This window comes from Amblyomma maculatum, chromosome 1, assembly GCF_055883805.1.
Source record: "Amblyomma maculatum isolate TAMU_Amacu chromosome 1, ASM5588380v1, whole genome shotgun sequence".
NCBI lineage: Eukaryota > Metazoa > Arthropoda > Arachnida > Ixodida > Ixodidae > Amblyomma > Amblyomma maculatum.
The window spans coordinates 319375288-319402501 of NC_139344.1; the positions used below are offsets into that span (position 1 = coordinate 319375288).

The following is a 27214-nucleotide window of genomic DNA, read 5'->3' on the forward strand; positions in this document are numbered from 1 at the left end:
TTGTGGAAGCCAACATGGCGACGTGATGTGCGAAAGTACCGATGAGCAGTTGTGTAGAAATGCTAGTTGTGCCCTCTTTTATTACTTAAATGATGGGGATCCTTGACTTTCTCCTGAAATCATGATGCAAGGGTTCACGGAAAAAAATGCCAACGACAGGACCGCATTTTGGAGAAAGAATGCGCGATCCGTACCAGGAAGGTAAAACATATTCCCTGCTTTTCCCTTATAAATCACCGCGACAACGGCGTAATGTGCACTTGCGTGCTTTAATTACGCTTGCAAACTATACCTTGCATCGCCGATCGTGTACAAGAAGTGTCTAGTACGGGCGTAGGCCGGAGCATTGCGACATGCCGGTAAATATCTTGGCAGTCGCCGCCGTGACCTCGCCTATGTTTACGATTGGAATAAGTTTCCGTAAACAAACGCAGTATTGACATTGTCCAGTATTTCATACCATTTCTGGAGGCGTCGTGCAAAGTAGACACGTCACCGCGCATAAGTTGATTCATCATGTCAACACATTCTTGTGCATCGGTTATGAGCGCGTCCGTGTCGCCGTTTTTGGTCACGGTCGTTGCCTGGCAAAATTGTCGACAGAAAACGCGCTTCACGGGAAACAATATTGCATGCTCCGTCTTCCCGAGCTCGGGCGCATTGTGAACTGTTTTGGTCAGGTTTCGCGAAATTGATAATTTTTGATAAATCCCGCCAGTTTCTGTTGTGAAGGCCTTCTCATCTCTGCATTATAGTGAGAAAAAGCTTAATTCAGTCATTTTTTTCCGCGCTTGGCGGCATATTCAGAGCAGCGGTGCGAAAGTTTGTTGAGGGTTTTGTTTTTGAGTGTCATCTCGCGGACTGTTGGTACCAACAGCGTAGGCGCTATGCGGCAGCTGTTTGTCTCGTTTTGTGCATACGGGAGCGCTACGTAGGCGCAGATTTATGGTCAGTGCATTGCATGCATGTTTGCTATGCGCATGTCCTTTTCGCCTCGAATTGTTGACTGTGTAGTTCATCTTGGATATTGCTGGAGCGCTTGATGCGGCGCTTTCTTACTTGCTTGCATCATGTACCTTCCCCTGATGCTAGACTGTTTTTTTTTTGCGCTGTATTATCCATGGCACGACTGGCCTTTGCCGGTCACGTGGGGCGTTAACATTCAGGTTTTTTTCGTAAAAGTGGTGCTCAGTGTTGTCGATTCTTGGCATATAAATTGACATACATGTGCTTCCTGATGTGCCGCAGCATAAGCTTGTTCAAACTAGGTCTGTTTCTACTATATGTTACTAATCATCTGGTTGCTTGCATTCTGTTTGGACAGGTTTTGAATAATTCCTGAGCATGCATATCGTATATGCAGAAGTGAGCACGTTGATTTAGACATGGTTTGCATTTGAATGCTGCTGTAATCTTTCTCTCATGTATTTTTAACATTAATATACACCTCCAAATACTGTGAATGTTTAAAATTTTTATTTACACCTTTCATACCTGATCATATAGGTTTTTAGGATTATAAGGCCAAGGTTTGGCCTTTCATAGCGGTGCACTGCTTTCTTTTTGTTGCTGTGTCATTGACCTTGGAGCTGTTTGCAAAAATGAAACTGGTTTATTAGTTTACCTTTGAAGGAACATGGAAAAGTAGAGCTAAGTTTGCTGATATGATAAATGTTTGATATCCTCCAGCATCAAGCCTGTTTATGGAGCATCCCATCCACCAAGGAAAGATAACATGTGAGTGTATCTGTGTTATGAGAGCACTTTGTTTCTGTTCATGATAGCTATGCCATGTTGGACAGCTACAATAACATTTAATGTGTATTTTTGTAATCCTGGTATACATATGAAGGCAACCTTCATACATGTTAATGAGTAGCCCATTAGCCATATGGAGTAGGTTGTGAATTTTGAAAGTATACAGAACTATACCTGAAGATTGATCTGGTTCACTTGATTTCACTTTTCTGACATTTCTTTTATGTAGAAACAAGAAGAAATGAGTAAGTGGTTTTAAACAAAAATGAACCACAGGACGGGTTATTGTCACTTCTTAATACCCGTGCCAAGGTCTTACTTTTCTCAGTCTTGACTTGTCAATTTATTGCATACATGCTGATTGCACAGTTTTCATTCATTAGGCAGTCCTAACGCCCCATGCTGTCTACTTTTCGTATTTTTCTTGAAGGCCATCCACCCCGAAGAAAGATGGTCACAGCAGTCGACATCGAAGAAACACATCATCTAGCTCATTCAAGGACTTTCAGGAAAGCACTGACGATGCCTGGGATATTGGTGATGATGAATTCTGCGTTGTGTCAGGTGAGGATCTGGCTTTCCATGGCTTTGTTCAGCACTGACCATTTAGTTAGCCTGAGCCAAAAATATTGAGGTCACATACTGCATAGCTAAAGCAGTTGTTAAAACGTGCTAGGGAACACTGAACCACAGCACGACGACTCGGTGGTTGGGTACTCGGCTTCTGATCTTGAGGATACGAGTTCAGTTCTGGCTGCAGTAGCCACTTTTGATGGAGACAAAAAGCAAGGGTATTGTGTTCTGTTGGTACACATTAAAGAATTCCAGTTGAAATTTCTGGAGCCCTCCACTACGGTGTCCCTCATAGCCCGAGTTGCTTTGGGATGTGAAACCCTGTAGGCCGTACCAATGGATCATCGAGTTTTAGATACTGACGTAAAGAGAGAGAGTTGAGTTTCAAGGATGAGCAAGCTTTCTTCATTCTGAGGAAGTTCAAATGGGCATGAACAACTGCGAGCTTGAGTTAGCCTGAATCATGTCTTGCAGCAGCTCATACATCTTGAGACTGAGCAGTGAATCATTCTGGAGCATTAGCTTTTTAAAAGAACACCTGAGGTATTGTGAAATGAGCTACTACATATTTTTTATAAGTATTGCGCTCTGAAACTGTGAAAAGCACGAAGAAGGAAACTGCACTGACCTCTGTGTCTGCTAGTATGAGCACTTTAAATACCAGCAAGTGCTTATTGGTAGCGCTTTCAGAAAAGTACTTCTGCCCTGCAATGGACAGAAAAGCCTGATGGTAATGACTTCAAGGAAAGACTGCAATATTTGCAGCCACAAGTTGTGCGGGAACTGCCACGTAGCATTTGGATACATCTGGTAAACAATGAAAAATTCTGGTTTCATTGCACAGAGCAGCACTTTGGTGATTGACATTTGTGACCTTCCTGCTGCAAGTTTTGATATACGGAAGGCTGTGCTGGAACTTTGTCATTACATGGTAATTTCTTTTTTTTTTTTTTTGCCTTCACCAGTTCTCAGGCTTCTATAAAAAGCAGTGCCTGTAGTTTCTTTTTTCCATAGGAAATACAAAAAATGTCCCTGTGCAGTATGATGTCTGCAATGGTAACAGCCCCGTTTGACCTAAATTGATCCAGAGTTTTCCACTGCAGAATCCCTCATAGCCCATGTGTCGCTTTGGGATGTTACACCTTGCATACCATTTTCCATTTTTTCCTTTGCATAATTGTGTAGTGACGTCATTTCGCTTCTCGGAAGTTGTAACCTTGAAAGCACTAGTAAGTCCTCATTCTGTGATGACTAATTGGGGACAGTGCTATTTATGCTAAAAATCCCCTCCTCTATCCTTGCCATTAACAGACGTGAAGATAGTGTCCAAGGTTGTGCAGTCTACCGCAGAATCTGTCATCACCAACCATAGCAAAGCCCAGAACTCTGCCGAGCTCCCGTACGAATCTCTGGGCTATGATGTCTCTGATGGATGCTCAGCAGAAGCGCGTGCAGCGGCACTGCAGCGGCTCGCCATACAGAAAGGTAGCCAGCTACTCTCTTTTTTAGTCTCCTCTTGCACAATCCTTCTATTGAGTATTTTGTATTGGGTATTGTATTGGATATATTGTATTGTATTGAGTATTGTATACTGGCAAGTAATGTGCGGGGCACATCAGATGAGAATGCTTGCATGCCCTGCATTTCGTTCGCCAATAGGAAATATAACTATGTATAGTAATATGTGGGAAAAAGAAATATACAAAGTATAGTAGCTGAGAGCAGTGCATGATTGTAAGAAACGTATTTCAGCAAATATGATATTGCAGGGCAGCTCATGGTACCATTACACTGTTAAGCCTGGCTGTCTCAGTGTCATGCAGCATTTAGCCATTGAGCATATATGCACTTTAGGTCATATTAGATAATTGTCAAAAAAGAAAGGAACAAAATCTAAACTTTTGCATCCTAGGAATGATAGGGTCTGAGGGTAGAAGTTACCTGCAATAATGCCAAATTGCTTGAAGAGCTAGCCTGTCTTTTAAGTTCCTGCTAGCAGCAAATCTATAAATGTTGAGTGTACAAAAACACACACAGATATTGCAGTTTTGGTCTTCCTTGCAGAGTTAAAATTAATCTTGGTCTTTTCCATAACCCAATTTACTTTGCTATGCTCCATGGAACAAAGTAATGTTTCAAATTTTCATGGTTTCAGTATTTTTTCAATCTAGACATGCTATGTATCTTGTACATGACAGCATGTGCAGGTTCCCCGCTGGAGCCATGTGTGGTGCCGCCATCGCGAACAGGCTTTGGGCCAGGCATGGCTGTTCGCCATCCAGCCGGCATGAATGCATCACCCCACCACGCAGCCTCACAGAACGCCCTGAACACGCAAGCAACCCTGGAGAAGTTCCAGAGTGTACTGCAAAGTCCCAAGACAGACCTCGGTGAGGTGCAACCTACCTCCTATTGTATAGGAGTTCTGAAACAACGAAGAGAGAGGGGGGGGATGTGCTAAAATATGTTGACACAGCATGGGACTTGCACAAGAGAGCCAAATGGTAAAAAATTCACTGTCTAATCTGAAGTTAAACCTGGTTCCAATGAAATGTAAAAAAGTCTACAATTTTTTGTTACATCCAGGTTTTCGTTATTTGCAGCTTTCGCTCGCAGAATAGAAAGGACAATGCAGAATGGAAACCAAAATAGAATTAAAAGTAGGAAAAAGTCCATTGCTTGAATTTATAGAAGCAGTGGAACATTTTGCGATCACGCTGAAGGTGTGGCATAACTGGCAGCAGCCTCCACCTCTACCGCAGCTTGCACGGATCAACTATGAGTTGGGGTGGGAGAGGGGGATGATGGAGGCATCAGAATCTGCACACCATAGCCAGGCTAGAAAAGAGCATGCACACGGTCACGTGCCACCGGACAAGGAGGTGCCTGCGTTGTCGCGCATGTTCTCACTTGCAGTCTGCCTGCGATCGTTGACTCTTTGCCTTGGGGCACCAGCGCTCTTAGCTGTTTCTGCTACCAATGCATGAGAGCTGTTGGCATTGCAATCTCGCGAGTTACAGTGTGACAGCAGTAGGTGCACGCTGCTCGCCCCATGTTTTTATTTGTTTTATTTTCCTGCTATTTTTCGCTGTTTTTAAGCATGAACTATTGCAGTGCCATATTTCCAAACACAAAAGCAGTGGAGACTGCTGCATTTGCCACATAGATGCGCCGTCGTAACTGAAACACAGTGCTTTGTTAGAACTGCGGTCGCTCGTTGGAATCGTAGATGTTTCTGTCATGTTATTTCATGTTTTATTGTAATGGAACTTGTGCAGTTCTGTTAAATATTTCTTAATTAAGCACCACCTAGGAGATAGACGGCATAGCAAGTTCAGTGTGTCAAGATCAACCGCTGCAACATATTCGTTACATAGAGTTTTCAAATACATACACTTCAATGGGGGCAGCATTGTGGAATTGAAGAACTTCAAAATAGCGAAGGAATTCACTATGTGGAGGTTTTTTTATGTAGAGGTTTAACTGCATCAATATTTTTGGAGATGGACCGAATTAACTTCCTTGTTGCAACTATACTTTGTGTTGATTTCTAACATTAGTAGCTCAGGTGTTTTACTCAGAGCTTGGTGGCATGTCTACCTCATTCATAACTGTTGCCTGAGTGAATGTTGTGTTTGAGGGCATGCAGGCTGTTTGAAATGCTTTGTTTGGAAGAAAATAGTTCATTAAAGTACAGTAAAACCTTGATCATTTGAACCCTTTTCATTCAGTATCCACGATAATTTGATTTATATTTGTAGTCCAATAATTTCTAATGTAAATTTGATCAAATAATTTGATGTGGTGGCCTGCACCATCCCAGGTAATTTGATGATCTGGGATGAAGCGATGGCCCTTTGGAGCTGCTAACTGGCGCTGTCAGGTGATGCTGATGCTCGATGTGCCTTTGCGCTCTAGCCCCAAGACTTCCAGCATATTACGGCTTCTGGACTGATGATATGCACGCCTGCAGATGAGAATGTGGGCTGTTGCTTTCAAACTAATGTGCTCTTTGTGCTTTGTCAAGGCACGGCCAGACAGGAGGCAGCATTATGTGCACTTGTTGCCGCTCTTGGGTCCAGCCATAGTGAAAGCAACATCTAGCTAAGACAGTGCATGCCCCACGATGCACCATTCTTGCCCGCAGCATGTTGACCGCACGCACCACTGGCCTGCTCCATGGCTAGAGGGTTAGGTTATCGGCATTTCAATTGTTTCACATACCTGAGTGAAAATATGAAAATTGCTGGCCTATTTTTGGGGTAGGTAGGTAGCTTTGGAAAGGCAGCAGGTATAGTACATGCTCCATGCTGTCACCTATTCCTGGCTGGGCATATGGTGCTCCGAAAAAGAGTGTTTAATTTGTATGCAGATTCTATAGGAAATTCGAATAGTGTGCTGTTTGTCTGGCTGTGTTGTGCTGGCGGTCGCTTCCTCGAGCAATAGGTAACATGAGAGCAGCTTCCGGTAGTAATCTCAGGGGTGTGCTGGAATCTGAAACTGCATGGCCATTCAGGTTCGCTGCAAGCCGTTCGGGCTGCTCTGGAGTGTGGAAGGCAGGGTGCAGCAATGTTTCACTTTTGACCTCTGCTGGTATTGTTATATGTTTCAAATTCATTGCGGTAAGAATCGCGCATTGGTATCCAACAGGAAGCTAAAAAAAAAAAGTGCGGCAGCGGGATGAGGGGCGGAAAAGGGGGAGGGATATGTACAGTGTATTCTTGCTCTCGGAATGAACTTTTTGCCCAGGTTTCATTTTTATATGTATTCGGTTATTTCGAAATTCAGGTTGAGAGAGAGATTTTTTCTAGTCTCAATGACTTACGATTAATGAGATCTAACTGTAATAATTGCCAATTAAATTAATGTTTTCAACATTGAAGGTTATTAATGAAGTTATGCGCCTCAAGAACTTAGTAGCTTTATAGAATATAATTTAAATATAATACAAATCTGTCGAGGTTGTGAAAAATATTTGTATCATTCAAAACCAATGCAGTCTGTGCACAGAAGCAGAGGAAATGCATCTATGCCAGTTTGCTTGCAGCAAACATGAGCCATTTTTTGCTGCACTCTGCCGCTCGCTTGTTATGTTGCCAATGTGCAGGCTGCATGTCGTCGCCGACTTTGCATACTGGTACTGCATACTTTCCATGTACCTGGCGATCATAGTGTTAGCGATGTGCAGGCAGGCATCACATATGTTTGCATCATCCATGATTGTGTGTAGGGTGTTTAGAAAACAGAAAATTCTACAAATTGTACACAATGCATTCTGGCTAGGAAACTTTGTTAAATCTTATCATCCCGAAATTTGCCACCAATGATGATATTGTGTCATATTGTTGGCGTTATTTTAATCCTTTGGTCTGCCTCCATGCAAAATGACCTGTAGGTTGTGGAGCACCTGTGTGTAGTTGTTGCTTGGATTGTGGGCTTATGAGGACATATGTAGGTGCATTCTTTTTCACCTGATTGACATTTCCTGCCTGCTGCAGATGCACTCCGCTCTTTAAGTTGGAAGGGTATTCCCGCCGAAGTGCGCCCCATCACATGGAGGCTTCTGGCGGTGCGTATCATTTCCATTTTTTTTTGCTCTGTTCAATAAAAGTGTCCTGCAGGACCATGGTGTGGGTTGTTGCTAGTCTGAGGGACATCTCATTACCATGGTTGTCAGTGCTACAGCAGAACTAATTGGGAGTATGCAACGAAACGGGAAAGCAACCATGTCCTGTACTTATACCTAGTGAAAAGGAAAGATTCAGAGGACTTATTTGAGGCTAAGAACGAAATTGAAAAAGTAAGGCTTTACGGAACCTGAAACCATGACTGAAGCCATGATAGAAAAGCGAGGGAACCAAATTTAGCTTCTTGCATTCAAAATGGCACAGGAACTGGGTTCCACACCCTTTGTCGAAAGTTTTAAGCCCAAAGGGTTTTGTTTCGAGCCACACTATTGGTTTCATGATGCATTCATAGTGTTCCAAGTTTTCGTAAGGCAACAAGATTTCTGTCCTACCCTTTCTGATAGGAACGACTTCCACGAATGCTAAAGGAGCGGCACTACATGGATTACAAGCAGACCCTGCGGGCTCTAAACTTTTGACAAAAACTGTACATAACTTGAATGAACATATGTAGAACTGTGATGGAATAGTTTTGCTACTTGACAGAAAAACGGTGACTTCAGAGATCGTTTCAATGCAGCTTAAACACGTTTTCAGAAAGGTTTCCCAAGAGACTATATATCTGTCTGCAGTGTACAAGTGACTAGTATAAGAATGGCTGAAAAAAACAGATTTTTCTCTCTGCCGCCATTTTTGCTGATGCAAAACAAATCTTTTTATTTGTTTAATTGATTTGATTGATTGCTTTATTGATTGATCTAAATATTTGCATCTTTGCCACAGAAAGCTAATGTGCTACAGAAATGAGGGCATTATAGGTGAATTTGCATTCAGCCTAGGCTGGTACTCTGCCTAAGTATGCCTGGAAGGAAAACGTTGGTGTTGCTGTGTACACACTCATGGGGCTAATTCTCAAAGGTGGTTCTTTGAGAATGTCAGCATAAATGCACTCGGGAGGTAACTACAACAGCGTAAGGCTATGACATGTTTTCTCTTGTAGCCAGGGTGGCTGTTTTTTCCTTCCATTTCCAAGTCTACTAGCGCACATTCTCATCTGCATGCCCTTGATTGCTGCTTTCAGTAAGCTTACCTTCCTTCTTCCTTTCCTGCAGGGTTACTTGCCAGCCAACTCAGAGAGACGGGCAGCAGTTCTTGAAAGAAAGCGGGAGGAGTATTTTAACTTTGTAAAGCAGTATTACGACACACGAAACGAGGACATTCATCAAGAAACATACAGACAGGTTGGTAAGGTCTTCTGCATGGGTTCCCGTCTTCACATATGCTCTGATGGCATCACTTGGATCTGTGTTTGTTGTCAGCAATCAGTGTCTGACATTCTTTTGGTTTGGCAGCTGGTGATTGTATTGTGTGCACTGCATTGTATGCTTCCATCTTGGCATGCTTCATCGTGTGCACCCCGCCGGGGTGGCGCAGTGGTTAGAACGCTAGACTACTGTGACCAAGGATTGAATCCTGGCCTCGGCAGCTGCTTTTCGGTGAAGGTGAAAAGCAAGGCGCCTGTGGGCTGTGCGATATCAATGCACGTTAAAAGAACCCCAAGCAATCGAAATTTCAGGAGTCCTCCAGTACGGCATTCTCATAGCCTGAGCCGCTTTAGGACGTTCAACCCCACAAACCACAAACCAACTTCATCTTATGCGGGCACATAAATGCAGCTGGACTTGTAAAACCCTCGTGAACTGTGCCCCATTCTCCTAGGTACTTAGACGTAGGCAGTGCCAGGTTTTGGTTTTGATTGTAAGTATATGCCCCACTTAATTTCCAAAGTTGAAAAAAAGAAGTCAACTTATAATCGTGTAAATAATCCAGAGCCTTTCACTGCGTTGCCTCCCATTCGCCGCGAGATCGACCTAGAGGTGGCGCCACCGTCACTCCGGTAGTGTGGATCGGCAGCTGGCGGCACTCGCAGAAACGCACGCTGCGTAGGTCTGCTTCGGAGTTTACGGCGGGTTTGTTGGCTATGAAAACGTGTCTTCTGCAGTAATCCAAGGCTTTCGCCAATGCAGCAGAAGAAGAGCGGATTTTAGGAAAACAAAGCACGCAACCACCAGTCTTCTAGATTTACTTTGCACGTTTCTTGCTCTGTACTGCGCTCACGCGCCTAATGCTTGGGCCTGCCTAATGACAGCTTTGTTTTTCTTATCGACTTTTAAACAGTTTGCGCGTGTCTGATGCAAGTGAGACCGGCGAATTTAGTGTCAAGCCCACGGAGATGTAGTGGTACATTCTGTCATAGCCTCACCCACAACCAGGTACATCGTTGCAGCCACGTCACTCCTTGCCTCGCTACTAGTTATACATAGAATATCCAGGTAGCACCTTGTAATAACGATTGTGACTATATGCTATAGCCAGAGTGATTACTCATAGCCATAGTTCACCACAGTATCGCCACCAGCTACGCATTAGCTGAACCTGGGCTTAGCTATGGGTATTGCTTCCGCAATCTTCCGGGCTTTACCAAGCTAAGCCTCCGCCAATTTTTTTTTCATTATTACCACATTTACCACGTGGGATTGTTTATTGTGCAGGTAAATCCCACAGCAGAGGAACGCCTTTCGAAACGATTGTGATTGAATCCCCCGTTCTCGAAATCAGCAGTCGAGCGCCCTTCCGCGACAGAGGTTTAAAAGAAAAAAAAAAAAAAAAGAGCTCGCACAACTCTATCGTGCATACAGAAGGCATAGTAGGCATAGAGTGGTCTGTTCAAACTGCATTCTGCTATATGAAGCAGTCTGCGGTGGCATATGTTTTAGTAGCTGCGGTATTCCAAACAGAAACGGGAATATGCGATTTCTGAGCGTTTGCATTAACTTTTTTTGACGGTGGCAACCTGATTTGCTTTGACACGGCGGTAACGACAGTACCACTTCGTTTGAGACATTGCATGTCAAAGGATCTCAAGCGCCGAAGACTGCGATGGATGATGTCCTTATCCAAGCATGACATGCTCGATACGGACAAGTATATATTTTTTTTTAATGAAGCGTGGGGTTATAGACTGTTCATATTTATTTTGCAAGAGGCATATAGGTAAGCAAAAGCTCACAAGAACCGCGAAACAAACAAAAACACTCGTGTACACGCCGCATGCGCGCGCGTAAATCACTGCGGGCTGGCACGCAACGCGAAAACGCATCCACACTGAGTAGGTTTCGCCGCTGAGCCGCAGGGTGGCGACTGCTCGATCTCGAGGCCAATAGCCCGACTCATTTTGGAGTGTTAAACCCCAGTTGAGCTTGTTACAGTTTGTTTCTTCAAGATGTTTTCCAAACCCTTTCAATCTTGTAATGTGGCGTGGATGAAAATGACTTCTGTAGAGGCAACTCGTAAAAGAAGATGCCAACAGGAAGATATATTAACAGCATATATGTACAGAAACCAATTTTAACACTAGAACATAAACAAAAAAACAGACCTTGCGGTGCTTTATTCATTGACATTTACCTTAGGTTAGAGCCTAAGCACTACCACGCAAGGTGCTAGGCATGGAGCCCTGCTCAGACAGCACTGGACAGGTATTAAGACTGTCTTTTCATTGTTTAAGGGGTAATTTTGTACAGGTACAGTGAGCGAACAAAAGGGAGGTCATTTTAGGGACCTGTCCAAATCGGCAAATAACCAAATAAAACTTGTGCAAGGCAGGTGCCACCCTTGTAGGTTGGGCCACCCTCAAACACAGGCAGAGCTCGGCCACATTGCTAAACAAGAAACAAATAGCAGAATCCTTTCCCCTGTGAGAGCATCTCAGCCCTCTCTTCTAGGGACCTTTCCTTTTGTCTTTGCTATCATTGTTATCCCCGCAATAGATGCCAGAGGCAGACAGTAACGGGAATTTGTCACATAGCTGCTACGTGAAGAGCGGCAGAGGGAGCTGCTGAAAGGGATAAAAACATTCCTGAGCTCTCCTTCTTTGGTGATGATGACCTGCTTGAAGCGGTTGCTATCGCTTTTATTAAGATGAATCATGCCACTAGTATGGAGTAGTTCTTTTTGTCCTTAATTGTACAGAGTGGTTGTTCCTCCGTTTTCTTTCTTTCAGCGAAGTACTGCATAAGTAGAAAGTTTAGCAGGAAGAACAGGTGACTCTTGTCGAGCACTGGTATATAGGTTTTATATATACAGAAGACTATTTACAATTAGTATATACATAACAGCATGATATCTCACCGGCTGCCCCGTGAACCCACTCCACGGCTACTCTAGAGCACGATCTGCGTGCCTGGCACCGTTCGAGGCCAAAATTTCTGTGTCGCGATGGCGGCCGAGCATTGCATGCCCCGCACTCTCTCCCCATCACGAAAAAAAAACAAACACAAAGTTGAATTGGTCCTAAGCCGCTAGCAGGAGTTTCGTCAAACCAGGCAGGTCGACAGCATGTATTTTTGCTCTCTCCCTCAAAGCCCCGGCCTCGACGCGGCTTTGAGGGAGACGGCGACAGACGCCCATCCACAACAGGAACCGTGACACCCCCTCGAGGCAGGCAAGATGCCACTATACATTCCCAGATGTGGCTAGCAAATGGATGCAGACTCCGGGCATTGTCTGTACCGCGACACGCCACGGGGCAGCGGCCCTGTCGAGGAAGGGATGCCTTCGTTAACTGTAAGCCCGCCCTCTACTAGCTTAACTCTTTAAAGAAAGCCACGAAGCGCAAATGTTGTAATGTTGTTTCCCTTTCTCCCCACTTCGGACATGCGGGCGATCCGCACTCGGCTACAAAGGATGCTTTTTTCCCGCAATCCATGACTGGGCGGAAACGTGACTGTGAACTGATAAGGGAGACTTCTTGTTCATTTTGGTTAAAAAAAAACAACATGGAAATGAGCTTTCAGCGGAACAGTGCGCCGTCCGGACAAAAGACCCCAACGCACTCGCCGCACCGCGCATAGAGCGGCTGTTTTGCTGGTTAGTATGGCACCGGTTAAAATAGAAAGAGGTAAATGAATGGCGCCAACCTTACACCGCTATTTTCATGCAGGCATGCTTCTTAAGCTTTGTCTTGGAATACATATCTGGCAGATTTAGGAATCACCGCAAAAATAATTTCCGTGCTTTTTTAGACGAGCTGCTGATGGTGCCAGGTGCAATAGGGCATCAGCGTGCACCTGTGTATGGTTGGTGTGCAGGGAGACAAAGCTCGGATCACGAAATACGCACCTGTCAATCGTCAGTCCATCGTCTCCCTGTCAACCATTGTGCGCTGATGAATCCACAGCTGCGTCGGCTTGAAAACATCTCGCTGTTTCTTTTGCAAGTGCTTGGCACGGGGCTAGCTGGAACATGTTCTTGAGAAGTACATGGGCTACTTGGATTTAAAAGGCTTTGGTTAAGAAGACAACACGAATGGTTGAATGCAAACAGTTAAGCGTAAGCTGTTTGCACTTTACCGTTTGTCTTCTTCACGCTGTTGCCCTAAATCTAAGCAGCACGCATACTTCGCAAGTGCTCTTTTATTCCTTCCATCAGTATCTGTGGTCAGCATCACAGGGATGCAAGGTTTATGCACTTCAACAAATAAAATGAGCCATGGCCTTGCAACCCCTATATCAGTTACAGTCGCCAACCGATTTTTTGGACGCAGGATTTTCCAGACTTACCTGATTATTTGGACTCTGCCATGGCACCGTCACATATTCCATAGAGTCACTGCATAACACCGACCAATGTTTCGGACATTTTAAACTTTTTTCGTTTGATTTTGCAGACTTTTTCTCTCGATTGCAGATCAAAGCTTATGAAAAATTGTCACAACATCGCTGCCGTTTTGTTTTTCTGTAACGTGAAACCTGTGTTGCATGCATCCCACATACCCCTATACTCTCAGTACCAAGCACCGCTAACTGTGGGGAGTCAATGAACCCGTTACTTCCCGAAATAGGGCAGCCTGTGCCGTGGGTGCCTGCTTCACAGTTTTGTCGAGTGGTGGCGGCGGAACTGCGCCCCCATGGAGAATGGGCCAATAAGCGAGCGGACTTCTATCACGTGTCCATACATCACAGCTTGCGTGTAGCTGAGAGCGGGAGAGCTGGCAGCGCGGATCGCTGTGGTGGCCGCAAGCGGAGTCACGGTAGTACGGGTTTTCTTGCATATGATGGTGCGTAAGCATGAAGAAAAAAACATTTCGTGCCTGTCTAGTGTTCTGAAAAGCATCCACTGCCAACTTCATTTTGCAATACTCCGGGTGTCCCAACTAAACATGACCTCTGAAAGAGCTCGTGAGACAGCTTCTTTGTATTTTTTCTCTTTTAAACCAATGCGCTGTGCACATGACTTCCGCCTCTCTTGCAGGGACAGCCGCTACTGCCGCTTTTCACTTTTTTCATGCGGGAGAAAGAAAAAAAATGGTGCTGACGTAGAGTCATGAACATCACGCTTCTCCGATCGTTGCATGGTTTTTCCTGCCATCACTGTGACGCCGGAAAGGAGACTGGTTGTGAGAATGAGGAGATTCGCACAGAAACAGATTGACAAGTTTTCAAAGACACTCGCTGAATAAAGATGCTTTTATTGTAAATTTTCTTTTTTTTAAATCTGTCAGAGACTGTATACTAAACAAATAACATTCACAACAAGATGTCTTGTAGTCTTGACTCTTTTATCATCGCGCAAAAAATAACTTGCATTTTATCGCAACAGCATTAAGGGCTCTGTTCTCCAGAAAACCTGGCGTTGCCTTGCTGATGTCGGTGTTGTGAGCGAAAAATCTTGGGCACGCCTCTGGTAGGAAGGAGGTAGTTGGCGGGGGAAGTGGCCAGGCACTTTGGAGACCATACGACGTGGCTGCCAACTTTGGTGTCTCCTTTGAGAGGAGAATCAGACCTAGGACCTTTGCATCTCGACAACATGCTGTTCATATGGCTTGATTCAAGCGAGGCTTTATATCTTATGTTGGATGTTCTTTCATAAGGCGTGGTAGCTTGTGACTGTATACAAATGAATATGTAAGATAAGAGTCGCAGATTAAAAGATTAGTTATTAAGCGAGTAGCAAAGTGCATGTGAGTTAACGAAGATCTGCTAAGGGACTCACATACAAGAGCCATTAATACTGTGGCATCACAATCCCAAAGGCGGAGCTCTTCTGTTTTTTGTGTTGCTGATAACAGCACGCTGTTGCTGGCATAGCTTCATTTATGTACCGGATTCTAACATGCATATCATTTTTAGATGAATTTTTCCAGAAAAAAAGGTGTGTGTTAAAACTGAGTAAATATTGTATATCATATCCAACTAAATTTTATTAGTGTGCTTCAGGGACTTACTTTTTGTACACAGCTTTCAAGTGGGAATCCTTTTGTGAAATAATGTGTGCCCTCTGACCTTTCCTTTCCTGATTTCTCTGGGCTTTTCTCAGATACACATCGACATCCCACGCATGAGCCCCTTGGTGCCATTATTTCAGCAGGAGTCAGTGCAACAGGTGGGTCATTGAAAAGATGCTTGCAAGCTCTTCGCATTTCGGGTGTTATAAAGATGCCTGTATGCTACTTAGATTTAGGCTATTTTAAGGTACTCCATATGGTTGAAGTTAATTCAGACCTTTCCACTGCATTGTGTTTCATAGCCCACAGTGGTGTTTTGGCACATGAGCTAGAGAACCCGTTAACCATTTAATGCTGTATATGCTCTTGTAAGGGCTTCACTTTTTTTTTATGCACTTCTGATGTGATGTGGCCTTTAAATGGGGTCATCATTTTTTAGTTGAAATCTTCTGACTACAGTACAGCCCCACTTACTACACCTCCCTTTTAAATAGGGACACACATTTTTGCGGCTAGTTAGCACAGCCCTTCATATACATAGTCCATTGAAAGTATAAATAATATGACACGTGTGCCTGAAGGCCAGCTTAAGTTAACCTCCCGTAAGAGAGTTGTAGGCATTGTTTTATCACTGTATTATCTTTGCTGGAAATTTAAGATCTTTCTATGATCTGCCGCTTGTGACGTCTTGGAGGGGAATTCCATACATGCGACTCACTGCGATTGGTGTAGGGTGTCCTTCGCCTGGGCTGCATTTCTGTGTGCATTGCTGTCAAAGGCCTTATGGGAATCAGTTTTCTGTTTATTTTAATGTGAGGTTATTGCTTGATGGTAAACTGATAACAGGGTTTAACATTTTGTGATTGCTTATAATAGATGGAAAGCCTCAGCGCAGAGTACATTATGCCTGGCAACAATATGCTGAACTGCACCCTACAATGACACGTACCCTATTGGCACTGCACGGAAGGGCATCACTTGCACTTGTTTGCACGTTGGGGTGTACCCAATGCACCTGCACCCCTTGCAGCATTTGCACAGCATAATGTTCTGTCCTTTGTGGTGTGAAGCCAAGTGCATCAAATGATACCTTTGCTGAGCTGCTCATTTGGTGGTTTGATGCAGAATGTAGCACATTGCCACTCGTTCATGGTCATAGCGATTGTCACAGGCAGTTATCACCTGATCACTCCTTGTTGGTCAGAATATGCACTCATGAAACGTGAAATGTTTAGGTTAAGACTTTTTTAGCTTATTGGGCACCAAGCTGGGGGTGCTGCCCTTATATAAGTATGTATGGTAATTGGAAAGTTAATTGGAGTATTGTCACGTGGCAGTAACAACGCTGTGGGCAGACAAGGAGACAGAAGTGACACTGAAGAAAACTCTTTATTAGTCCAGCTCGCACTCACAAAAAAAATGAGCGGTAACAGTAGCAAGCATGCTGAATGACCTTCAAAGAATAAAATGATGGCCGCTCTTGACCGCGTTCCCAGCACCACTTATTTCCTCAGTGCTGTTCTATTGCAGTTTGTTTTCGAGTATTAGTTTACCTATACAAATTACACGCTGAAACAAAGCTCTCTGAGGCACCTTTTGTTTCCTTGCTGCAGATATTTGAGAGGATCTTGTACATATGGGCCATTCGGCATCCCGCGAGCGGCTACGTCCAAGGCATGAATGACTTGGTCACCCCTTTCTTTGTTGTCTTTCTTCAAGAGCACGTGCCTAAAGGTGAGCCCACTTCCTTGCGGAGATGTCATGGGACCTGCACCTTTCAGACCGATTCCTTGGTATATAATTCTTGCCATACTTTGTTCATTGAGGCTTCTGAAACTGGGTTCCGCGTAGCCCGTGGAGGTTCTCTGGCATGTTTTCTGTGCAGTCCTCTTAGTCCATGCAGGCCTCCACTACCTTCTTTCCTTTAATCAGTTTGCATAGGCAGTAACAGAGCTGTAATTTCTTACAGCAGGTGACTATGCTACGCAGAGAGAGAGAGATATTTCAATGGCAACAGGAGATGACTACGCAGAGCCATTACAGTTGAATTATGGCTTTTACTTTGCTTGCGTGCTTGCGTGCTTGCTCGTTGTGGGCAGGAACAGATGAAAGACAACACTTCTGGTGATTATTACTTTTGAAAGCCACGGGGGTTTATTGAGGACAGAAGATTGAGAACACAAGGACTGAATTGACTTAGCTTTTGCAGTTGACAGATTAAGGAGAATGTCGGAGTGGTTTTCTTAGTTTGCAGCTTCTTGTAGCAATCTGTATCACTCTTTTCTGCAACATTTGAGACAAAAGTGGCTGGAGCACCGCCCTGCAATACCCTCTGCAGAGGCAGAAGTGGAGACGTTTATGGTGGACCGGCTGGAGCAGTCGATCCTGCAGGACATAGAGGCGGACAGCTTCTGGTGCATGAGCAAGCTGCTGGATGGCATCCAGGACAACTACACATTTGCGCAGCCAGGCATCCAGAGCAAAGTGAACACCCTCAAGGAGCTCATCCAGCGCATAGACGGTGAGGGAGGCCTTGCTTGTTTCTTTCACCAGGCGACTTTGTAAACTTGAGAGGTAGGTAGCAGATTAATCACAAAATATGTTTACTTCTCCGAGGCCCAGTCAAACCACATGATTATGACTGATGGCAGTTATACTACGTGTTTCAGGGAAGCTAGCCACTAATTCCTGAAAATAGGCTCTTTGAGGCATGAAGACAGCTTCTGCAGCATCATATACATGTGCTGACGGGCAACAGAGAGAGCTCATTGGTGTTAACTACTATTAAGCTTGTTAAAAATTTCTCATAAATAACTTTTTAACTATTGCAATTAGGCAACCTGCTTGCAATTAGAGATTTGTAGCCAGCCATTAGCTATGATCGTATTAGTTTTTAGAATTTTGAAGCAATTTCTGTTGGCGTTGTGGATCCACAATTTTTGGCAGTCTGTCACCAAAAGACGCTTGCTTTCAAAAAACCCTCGCTCCAAGTGATGGCTCCAGTGCCATCATTCAATTGCACCTGTCTCGCCCACTGTCTGGTCCGCAGAGACAGAGACGTTCACGTGACACTGGAGCTCTTCATTGATGGAGCTGCGGCTTTTGACTTGAGCATGAGTTTTTCGAAAGCACACATCTTTTGGCGCGAGGTAGCCAAAATTTATTGAGGCACAGCGCGGAGGGAAATCATGTTTGAAATTCTAAAGTCTGATATGGCTGATACTAGCGGCTGGCTACAAATCTCTTGATTGAAACCAGGTGCATAACTGTAATAGCTAAAAAATTATCAGATATTAGTTACCTAGCTCTGTAGTTAACACCTCTTTTTTGATGTCAGCCCTCACTCATATGATGGTGCTGTAGAAGCTTCATATGAGTGAGGGCTTCATATGAGTGAGGCACATCTCAAAATATCTATTTTTTTTTTTAAATTAGTGGCCTGCTTCCTTGCTTCCTTGAAACACGTGGCTGTGTATACTAATGACAGCGTTATGTACTGACAGTGGTAGAGCTCTGCAAGGCTGTGAGGCTGGCCAGGAACAGCACTCAAGGAAGGTCCATTAAGTGGACATGTCCAAAAGAAATGAGGCGCATTCTTTTGCTTTTTTTTTTTTTTTTTTTCATTCTTTTTAGCGCGAGAGCATTACTTCACAAGGTCTAACTGGCACTGGCTCGCCGTTCCCTGCGTCGAATTGGCAGGTCAGGTGGTACCAGTTTGAAATCAAGACTCCAGCCTTCCAGGACCCTTGGATCCTAAGTTAGGTACGCTGCTCCCAGGCTATGCAGCCGTGGGTAAAGCACAGCTTTATGTCTAAGCTACTTGTGGCAACTTGGACAACACGGTGCTCCTCATAAACTTGCATCTGCCAGGTGAGGACAAGAAAAGAGCAACAAAGTCATTTGCATCTACAGCCTACTAAGATAAACCGCACCAATGTAGGGCTTTTGCGCTTTATACTAGATTTAGCCACAACCTCCGCAATTTTTTTTTTTTCAGTTCCTGACAGTTTCTTCAAAAACCTCATTACCATTTTGATGCTGACAGCCACTGTAGCTGCCTGTGCATACTTCCATTGCTCAACTCTTTTGTCTAATCGACATGCTAATCATTCGGCCTGAGTGTTGAGAGAATATGACAGATTACGTGTTTATTACAGGCAAACCCTGAATTGTATGCTTTTCTGCATTTTGTTTCATCATGGATTCTCTTGCTGCCACAACTCTGCCTTTACTGGTGTGTTTTGTGGAACCACAGTATAAACTCAATAATTGGGACTTAGAAGGTTGCACTTCAACTTTCTGAAGATCCTTTGTCACAAGTTCCTCCAGCCACATCACACGTGGCCAGATGCATAATGAACACTTGCCTTGAATTGGCGGGCTAAGAACATACCCATACTGGCTGTTTCATTAGAAAAGTACTCGGCAAAGCGAGTGGTGTTCACATTCTTTGCAAGGTTTTTGAGCAAAGCAGCTGTTGCCACTTGCATATGCAAGGCAGTGCAGTATCCCAAATATAACAGGAATCTGGCACGAAAGTGAGGGGTATTTTTCAGTGATTGAAATAAGATATCTCGTACTGTGGCTTCAGTGCCTCTATCAAGTCAGTTGCGTTTCTCTATTCTGAATAATTGAAACCGCCAGTAGCACCGTCAGACGAGGCAAGCTAGAGTGTGACGGCGTCTTTGATCTCAAGCAGTCATGGAAGCATGAGGTACTGACTGTTCCACCTTTTCTGAACATCCTGAACAATGTGAAGCTCTTCCGTGTTCAGCTGTTTCTTCAGTTCCCAAGTCTTTTCTGTGCTGCAGGACTGCTCTTATATTGTCCAGCGATTTCCCTCGCTTTCTTGCACAGTCTGATCATGGCTGACGTAGACGAGCTTGCATTACTGATGGCTAACTGAGGCTTATGAGCAAAGCATGCTCGCCCAACCGTGGCAACATTCTTGCAGCAGCTTAAATGTTGGGGCCTTGGAGGGACAAGGAGAAATGTTCGAATTAAAAAAACGTTCAGGAAGCCTTGTGAACTTTAGAAAATCATTTGGATCACAGTAATTTTATCTTTTGAACAACTCTATGATGGTAGTGTGAATTTGAGATCAAACCTTAGTGAATGATGGTTTTCACCTGTTTCGTCAAGTGCTTTACTTTGCACACACTTTTGGGCACGTTGAAGAAGTGCCCAAGAATTGTAAAGGCCTCCGCTACCCTTTTCGCAGTGCAACACATTAAGAGTAGCACCTTTCCAGAGAACAGCCCCGCCGTTCTTTGAGGATGCTTCACCGCATGGGTTGTGCGGTGAAGCATCGCGGTGAAGTGCGCAGTGCGGTGAAACTGCACGTGTCCAGTTTCAGCGTGCATGCAGCAGTGAGTGGTCGCACTCGAGGGATACAAGTGAAGGCATTATAACAGCGTGACGCCACTCCAGAATAAAAATAAAAAGTGACGCACCAAGCAGCATCTGAAATGGCGTGTACGGCCAATGCGTGCGCACAATTGCAGCCACGTGATGTCGTGGAGTTAACGAAAGTGACTGAAATTATGCGAGCAGGCTTTATATTTCGAAAATGGGGAGGAGGAGGAGGAAGAACATTTATTTCCACCAAATATGGCGTGGCAGCCACCTCCGGGTCCGCACGCAGGCGTCCGGGGAGGCAGTCTGTCGCACCGCGGCCGGAGGACACCCGGCCCCGTCTAGGAGAAGAGGTCTTCAGCCTCGGCCGCCAGGCGGACGGCGAATCGCTGAGTTTTTTCGTCGGAGCTTCTTAGCGTGGTCTCCCATTCATCGCTAGTTTTAATCACGTTGCGCCTTGGGGCACAAACGCGTCTCCATATTATGTGATCTAATGTTGCGACGTGGCCGCAAAATTTACAAATTTCGGTTTCTGCACCGTCCCTCTTCCGCCCTCTGGCCCCCGTCCAACTCCTCCACAGAAGCGAAAAGAAATTTCGAGCTTGGAGTCTTCTCCAGTCGTATGATTCCTTTTTACTCGGGGATCTATCTGGTGGCGGATATATCCTCCGGTCTTTCTTCAGGTTGTCGGTTACATCCCCAAACGTACCAATACATTCTTTGCTTTTAGATGTTGTTGTGGAGGCATCCGCAGCACCCCGAGGTAGCGAGGAGCGGGCGAGCATCGTGACCATAATCTGGACCCCAGCACGACGAGGCTGTCGAAATGGGGAACTTTTGATTGTCCTTGTGCCTGTCATAGTGTGCACGAAGTGTGCGGGCACCATTGTTGCACTCAAATGAGGCTCGGGGTATTTCGGTGATCGCTCGCTGCGTGGTTCGTTTCTCAATGCGATCGCCCGTCTGAATTAACGCGAATCCGACCCAATAGATTTACATGGGCGTCAGCCGGGACTGCGCTCTTAGTTCAAATTATAATCTGAAATTGCAGGGGCCAAATTAACGAGGTTTTACTGTATCATCGTACACAGACGTGCGACAAGTGCGCATCCTAGTTTTACGCGAGATGGCGGGGTATAACCTCAAACCGCTTTCTTCATACGCGTTTTAAATCCTTGGTTCGACAATGTAGTATGGCTGAAGATCGAAAGCTATCATTTCCGCGACATTTAGACCAAGCACGTTTAGTTTCTTTTCAGGCAAGGGCTGCTGTGTTCAAACTACATCATGGAGCAATCGTTGACTCTTTGGAACCGCTTTTATGGCACCTCTCTTGTGCCTAGTCTTGTAGGATGCTGCTTAAGGTGGCTTTGAAGCATCATAGTCTTTCTGGTTGGTGTTCGGAGAATACATTCACACGACTTGCACTGCGTCATTGGCGGCTGCGTTAATTAAGTAATAGTCCCATAGGAGAGACCTTTCGCATTTTTTCGTCGGTTGGCTTATTGCTAGCAGTCGACATATTCGCTGTGTATGCGCAGCTTGGACAGTAGCAATACGCAAACTACGATAGAAGATTGCACGTGCGAACTGCGGCATGGCAGGCAAGCTTCTGAACAAAGACTAGTTTACCCACCTGCGTTTCGGATTTCGATTGGATGGCTGCAGTTTCAGATTCAGAATGGCTATTGTCCGTGCTGATGTGGCTGTTGACCTGATTCTGCTTGTTGTCTTTTGACACACACCCGCGGACTACTTTGGCTGCTGCTAAAAGTTGACTTCGATTGTTCTTCCTTGCTTTTTTTTTTTTTTTTTTTTTTTTTTACATTTCTACTCTATCTTCAGATAACTCGTCCGGGTACTGTGGTCTCGTCGATCAGTATTGGTCTGACAGATGTCAGCTGTATTCGATCGATGCGAAATGCAGTGTAATTTCTTTTAATTCAACCTTCGTTAATTCGGAAGTTTGGATAATTTGAACTAGAAGTGTGGTGCCGGCCGACGAATATATGTCTATGGCTTTGGACACTCGTTAATTCTAATGCGGGATCGCGTTGATGTACAACCCGTGCAACCGGCGATCGCCGAAGTAGACCTCCCAGAACTTGCAATGCATAGAACAGTGGTGTCAGCGCACTTCTGTGCGCGGTGGCAGGCACAAAGACGATCGGAAGTTCGACGTTCCCAAAATGTACAACGGTATAGCTCAGTCAAGTAGTTCCGTTCTCGCTTGCTGCGCGCTGTTTCGGAGGCTACTTGGCACGTCACTGTTCTTATTTTAGAGCGCAGCTCTTTGGCGCCCATTCCTGGGTTTCTGGCGGCGTCGGTGTCGTCGGCCTCGTAGCCAGTTCCGCCCCCCTTTCAGCCCCCCAGTTCGAGCCGGCGCTTCGGCAATCTGAGCCTCGCAGGAATGGGGAGAGGGGGGGGGGGGCGGGGGGGTCACTCAGCGGCGAACGATGGGGGCAGGAGCGCGCGCATCAACCGAAGAACACGAGGAAAGGGCGGGGGGGAAGGAGTGTCGCCGGAGGCAGCGCTAGTAGCGACCTGACGCCGCTAGCAAGTCAAGACGACGTGCTACGTAGAACACCGTCGCCGTCATGCAGAAAGAGAAAGAGGGTTAATTCTTGCTAATACTTTTCAACACTTATTCTAAGAGTGGCCCACGAGCATGCAGTGACACGGTTACGTGTTACTGTGTCAAAAAGGACAAATATAGTAAGTTTCTGGAACTTGCAGCACCTGATATGGCCGCCTGGTATTAATTTTACTTTTTTTTTAATGGGACAGTGCAAGTGTAGCATTGGGAAGGTATAAACTGTGTACTTACCATGCGCTTGCATATCTTTAGCCTATCTTCACAGGTATTGCATTTCCTTCCCCTGCGGTTCCTATTGCGGTATAATGCTATGCTGCTGATCCCAAAGACATGGGTTCAATCCTGGCCATTGTGACCGTTTTAATGGAGGCGAAACGCAAGGTGCCTTTGCACTGTGCAGTGTCTGTGAACTTGTCCTGGTGGTCACAATTTCTAAAGCTCTATGGCTATGGCATCCCTCATAGATGCTGTTTTGGGTTTGGGTGCCTAGTGCATAGAGAAACGCATAATGCATAGAGGTGGGTAACTTGCCGGTACAGAAAAGTCTTCCTTCGCTCATGTCATTCCAAACATGACGCAGCGCCACTGCATGACCACCTGTCGCGGCACTGCGTGGAGTTCCTGCAGTTCACCTTCCGGTGGATGAACAACCTGTTGATGCGTGAGCTACCCCTGCACTGCACCATCCGCCTGTGGGACACCTACCTGGCCGAGCCTGAGGGCTTCTCCACGTTCCACCTGTACGTGTGTGCCGCCTTTCTGCGCTACTGGTCCTCGGCCCTGCTGCGCGAGAGGGACTTTCAGGTACTTGTGCCTTTCTCCAAGCCATTCAGGAACACACTGGTTAAGCCTAGCCCTGTGCCTTGTCGCATCTTGAGTTTTGCATGGATGAGATGCCATGCGTAACTTTGGGGAAGACTGTCCTTGCTTCCAGCCAATTCTTGATGCACTTCTCTGAAGTGTGTGTTGAGTATGAGTAGTCTCCTAACCAGTGAAGACAATTCAGATGTTGAGAGGGGGGGGGGGGGGGGGGGGGGGGGGCATATCTCTAGGATTTGAGGTGGGGAGGGGTCTGTGGTGGGTGGCGTTTCTGGAAGATGAAGTTAGAGGGTGAAGGCTTGCTCGGACTGGAGGCTTTACTTTGTTTCCTTTCATTATTCCATTTAGGCCACATCCATGCTTTTTAAGGGAAATGAAATGGCCCATATATTTATTTGTTTTCTGTCGCACAAATTGGAATGTGTCGCAGCATGTACCACTGAGGTCCACTTTGCTGTGTTTAGACTCAATGAAAATGACCAACTGTTTTGTCCAGAGAAACATTTGGGCTTTACAGCAGTATATTTGTATGAGTGCCGAGTATAGTGCAGCTGTGAAGAGCATCTTTGGTGTGCACAACACTGTTCGCTCAGGCTAACTTATTGCTTTCGTCATCTTCTTGCCTCTGCGCAGGGCCTTATGCTGCTCCTTCAAAACTTGCCAACGTACGACTGGGGCAACGAAGAGATCACTCTGCTCGTTGCCGAGGCGTACCGGCTCAAGTACACCTTTGCCGACGCTCCCAATCACCTGCAAGCCCGGAAGTGATGCCAATGAACAGCAGACACTGCTCTTTGCGTGTGCATGTGTGCACGCACGTGCTTCAGTGTTGTGCATCATGTCCCTTCTTCACCCCAGGGCAGATGCAGACCAATCACAAAGGACAGCTTAGGGCAGTGCACGTGGCAGCAGCGTGGAGGCAAAAGGAGAAGAATGAGGAAGCGAAATGTGTTGTTGCTTCCTTTCACTTCGGCAGGAAGGTGGCTGTGAATGAGAACGTTGCAGGTCTCTAAGCAGTGCTAGCTCACTAGTCAGCGTCCAACTTCAACAAAAGTAACATTGGAATTACAGCACGTTTCCAATGCTGACACATTTGGGATGACCTTAGCGAGTTCTGGATGAAGAGAGTTTCGGCTTCGTGTGGGCTCTTGTGCATAAAGGGCCATGATTCTGCTGCTAAGTGAGGCAGCACTGCCAGTAGGACTGTGAGCCGTCTCGTTGTTTCGCCACTTTCTTTTTCCGAGGTCCCTTCCCAGAAGGCCATCCTACTCCTCCTGAATGAGGCTTGCCAGCCTTCCCTTGTCACCTGCCTGCAAATTTTTTAACTGTATATTTTTGTACATTAAACAAAGCCTCTCTATGAGATTCCCATTAAAGCACAGTGGAGGGCATGCTTGGGCGGCATGCTGAGTTGCTCAGAGGGATGTGAAGTGCCTGCTGGATTTAAGGTACAGTCCCGGTGTTAGCATGTGGGAAAGCTCATTTTGTGGGAAAAATGCTTTTGGGTGGTTGTAATCTCTGGATGCGTGACGAAGTGTTGGTTGGTCCCTGTGCAATGCGACCTTGAGTGTGTTGGATTAACACACTGGCTTTTCAATTAGAAGTATGAGATTAAAAGTATGTTTGAAAGCTGATTAGTATGAGTTTCTATTTTATCTCTCTCTCTCTCTCTCTCTCTCTCTCTTTTTTTTTTTTTTTTTTTTTTTTTAAAGAGCATAGATTTTGCTATATTTTCTGCACTGGCATGTTTCCTGCTGCTGAACTACAATGTAGAGAGAAGTAAAACTATTGAAATGGGTTCTAATCATACTTATGTGAATTGGGTGGAGGATAGTATAATGCCATTTTTGATAATGTGCTTGAGGCTGCATAAAAGTATGCCCGTCATCCTTGACATGTCCGAAGCAGAAAACGCTGCTTTTTATTGTAGACTTGGACTAAGTAAATTATGCTAGGGATGGCATGAGCAATGTGAGATGCTCTTGCATTATGTTTTGCAGATTCAACATGGAATGACGGTTGGTTACTCAGTTTATATGGTTTAGCATCCGCAAAAAACCCAGGCTATTGAGAGATACCGCAGCGTAGGGCTCTGGATAATTTCAACCTACCTGGGATTCATTAACACTCGCCAATATCGCACAGTACACAAGTGCCTTGCATTTCGCCTTCATCGAAACGTGACTCTTGCAAGTGACTGTGACTTTGATCTCCTGGTCAGTAGACCAACACTTTAACCACTGTGGCATGTGTTATATTCCAATAATGGCATATTGATTGCCTTATGCATTAAGCCTGAACTTTGCCTTCTCATTTTGTTATTGTTTTTCTTTGAGGTGTGTAATCGGGATCACTACTGCTTTTTAATTTTTTGGATTTTGCTACACCCAGCTGTCAGCGTGGAGGCAGTTTTTAAAAATTGTGTTGCTTTTGTGGTTGTGATGAAGGTGTGCACGTGTTGGAAAGCTCAAGCCCGGGTGAGAGGGTCTTGACACATAAAATATGTTATTTGTGGTTGTGATAAAGCATTGCACCTTTTGCAACGCTCTGACCGAAATCCAAGGTCTCAAGCGGTTAATTTTTGGCCGCTTTAGCAGTTGAGGATGGAAACTGTGAATGGCTGCGTTATTGGCTTGTAACCAGTAACTGGAAGACTAAGATCCTGGTGTTGTAGTTTCGCCACTCACTGCCACAAATACCATCAAAGCAACCTAATTGTCTTTGTGTCCATCAGCAAACATGCAATGTGAAATTCTGTATGGTATGCTAGCTTTTAAGTTTCACTGCCTTTGCACTCACTCTATGTGCTATGTGCCAATAAGTACCTGATGGTCCTGACAGCGTCCTCCTACAGTTAATTTGGTTCCCAAAGGTGAGAAAATTACAATACAGCTTCAAAGTTTTGAGAGTACTGGTTTGCTACCTTCTGTAGTATACCTATCTTGCTCTCTCCAAGCTTCCTCGAACGTTGCTCGAGATGCATCCTTGCTTAGGGCTGCATTATAAGCTATGTTCAGAATGAAACTTTGATCACTGGCCATGTTAAAAAACATTGGGTGACATTGCAGAACCTATGCTGTGTCAGAATGTCATATCCTGGCATGATCAAGGAGCATAGTTATATTTTACTATGCTATCACCTAACCAGATGGCTTTCAATCAAACCCTGGACTACATAAGGTATATATACGAAAGGAGTTT

At 45.1% G+C, this 27214-nt stretch overlaps 1 protein-coding gene across 2 annotated transcripts; it reads left to right on the plus strand.

The window, feature by feature from the left end:
• Tbc1d22 (TBC1 domain family member 22) lies at positions 1-25647 on the plus strand. Of its 2 annotated transcripts, none has more exons than XM_084577493.1 (12): positions 1-201; positions 1690-1737; positions 2189-2322; positions 3643-3816; positions 4530-4721; positions 7830-7900; positions 9071-9199; positions 15336-15401; positions 16857-16977; positions 17582-17764; positions 23775-23998; positions 24647-25647. In XM_084577493.1, exons 1-12 carry the CDS (start codon positions 122-124, stop codon positions 24779-24781), a joined length of 1557 nt encoding a protein of 518 aa, XP_084433619.1. In that variant the 5' UTR covers positions 1-121; the 3' UTR covers positions 24782-25647. The 2 variants fall into 2 exon arrangements, with proteins under 2 accessions (XP_084433619.1, XP_084433703.1); XM_084577577.1 differs by having other exon boundaries at positions 4539-4721.
• Positions 25648-27214: the final 1567 nt, after the last annotated feature.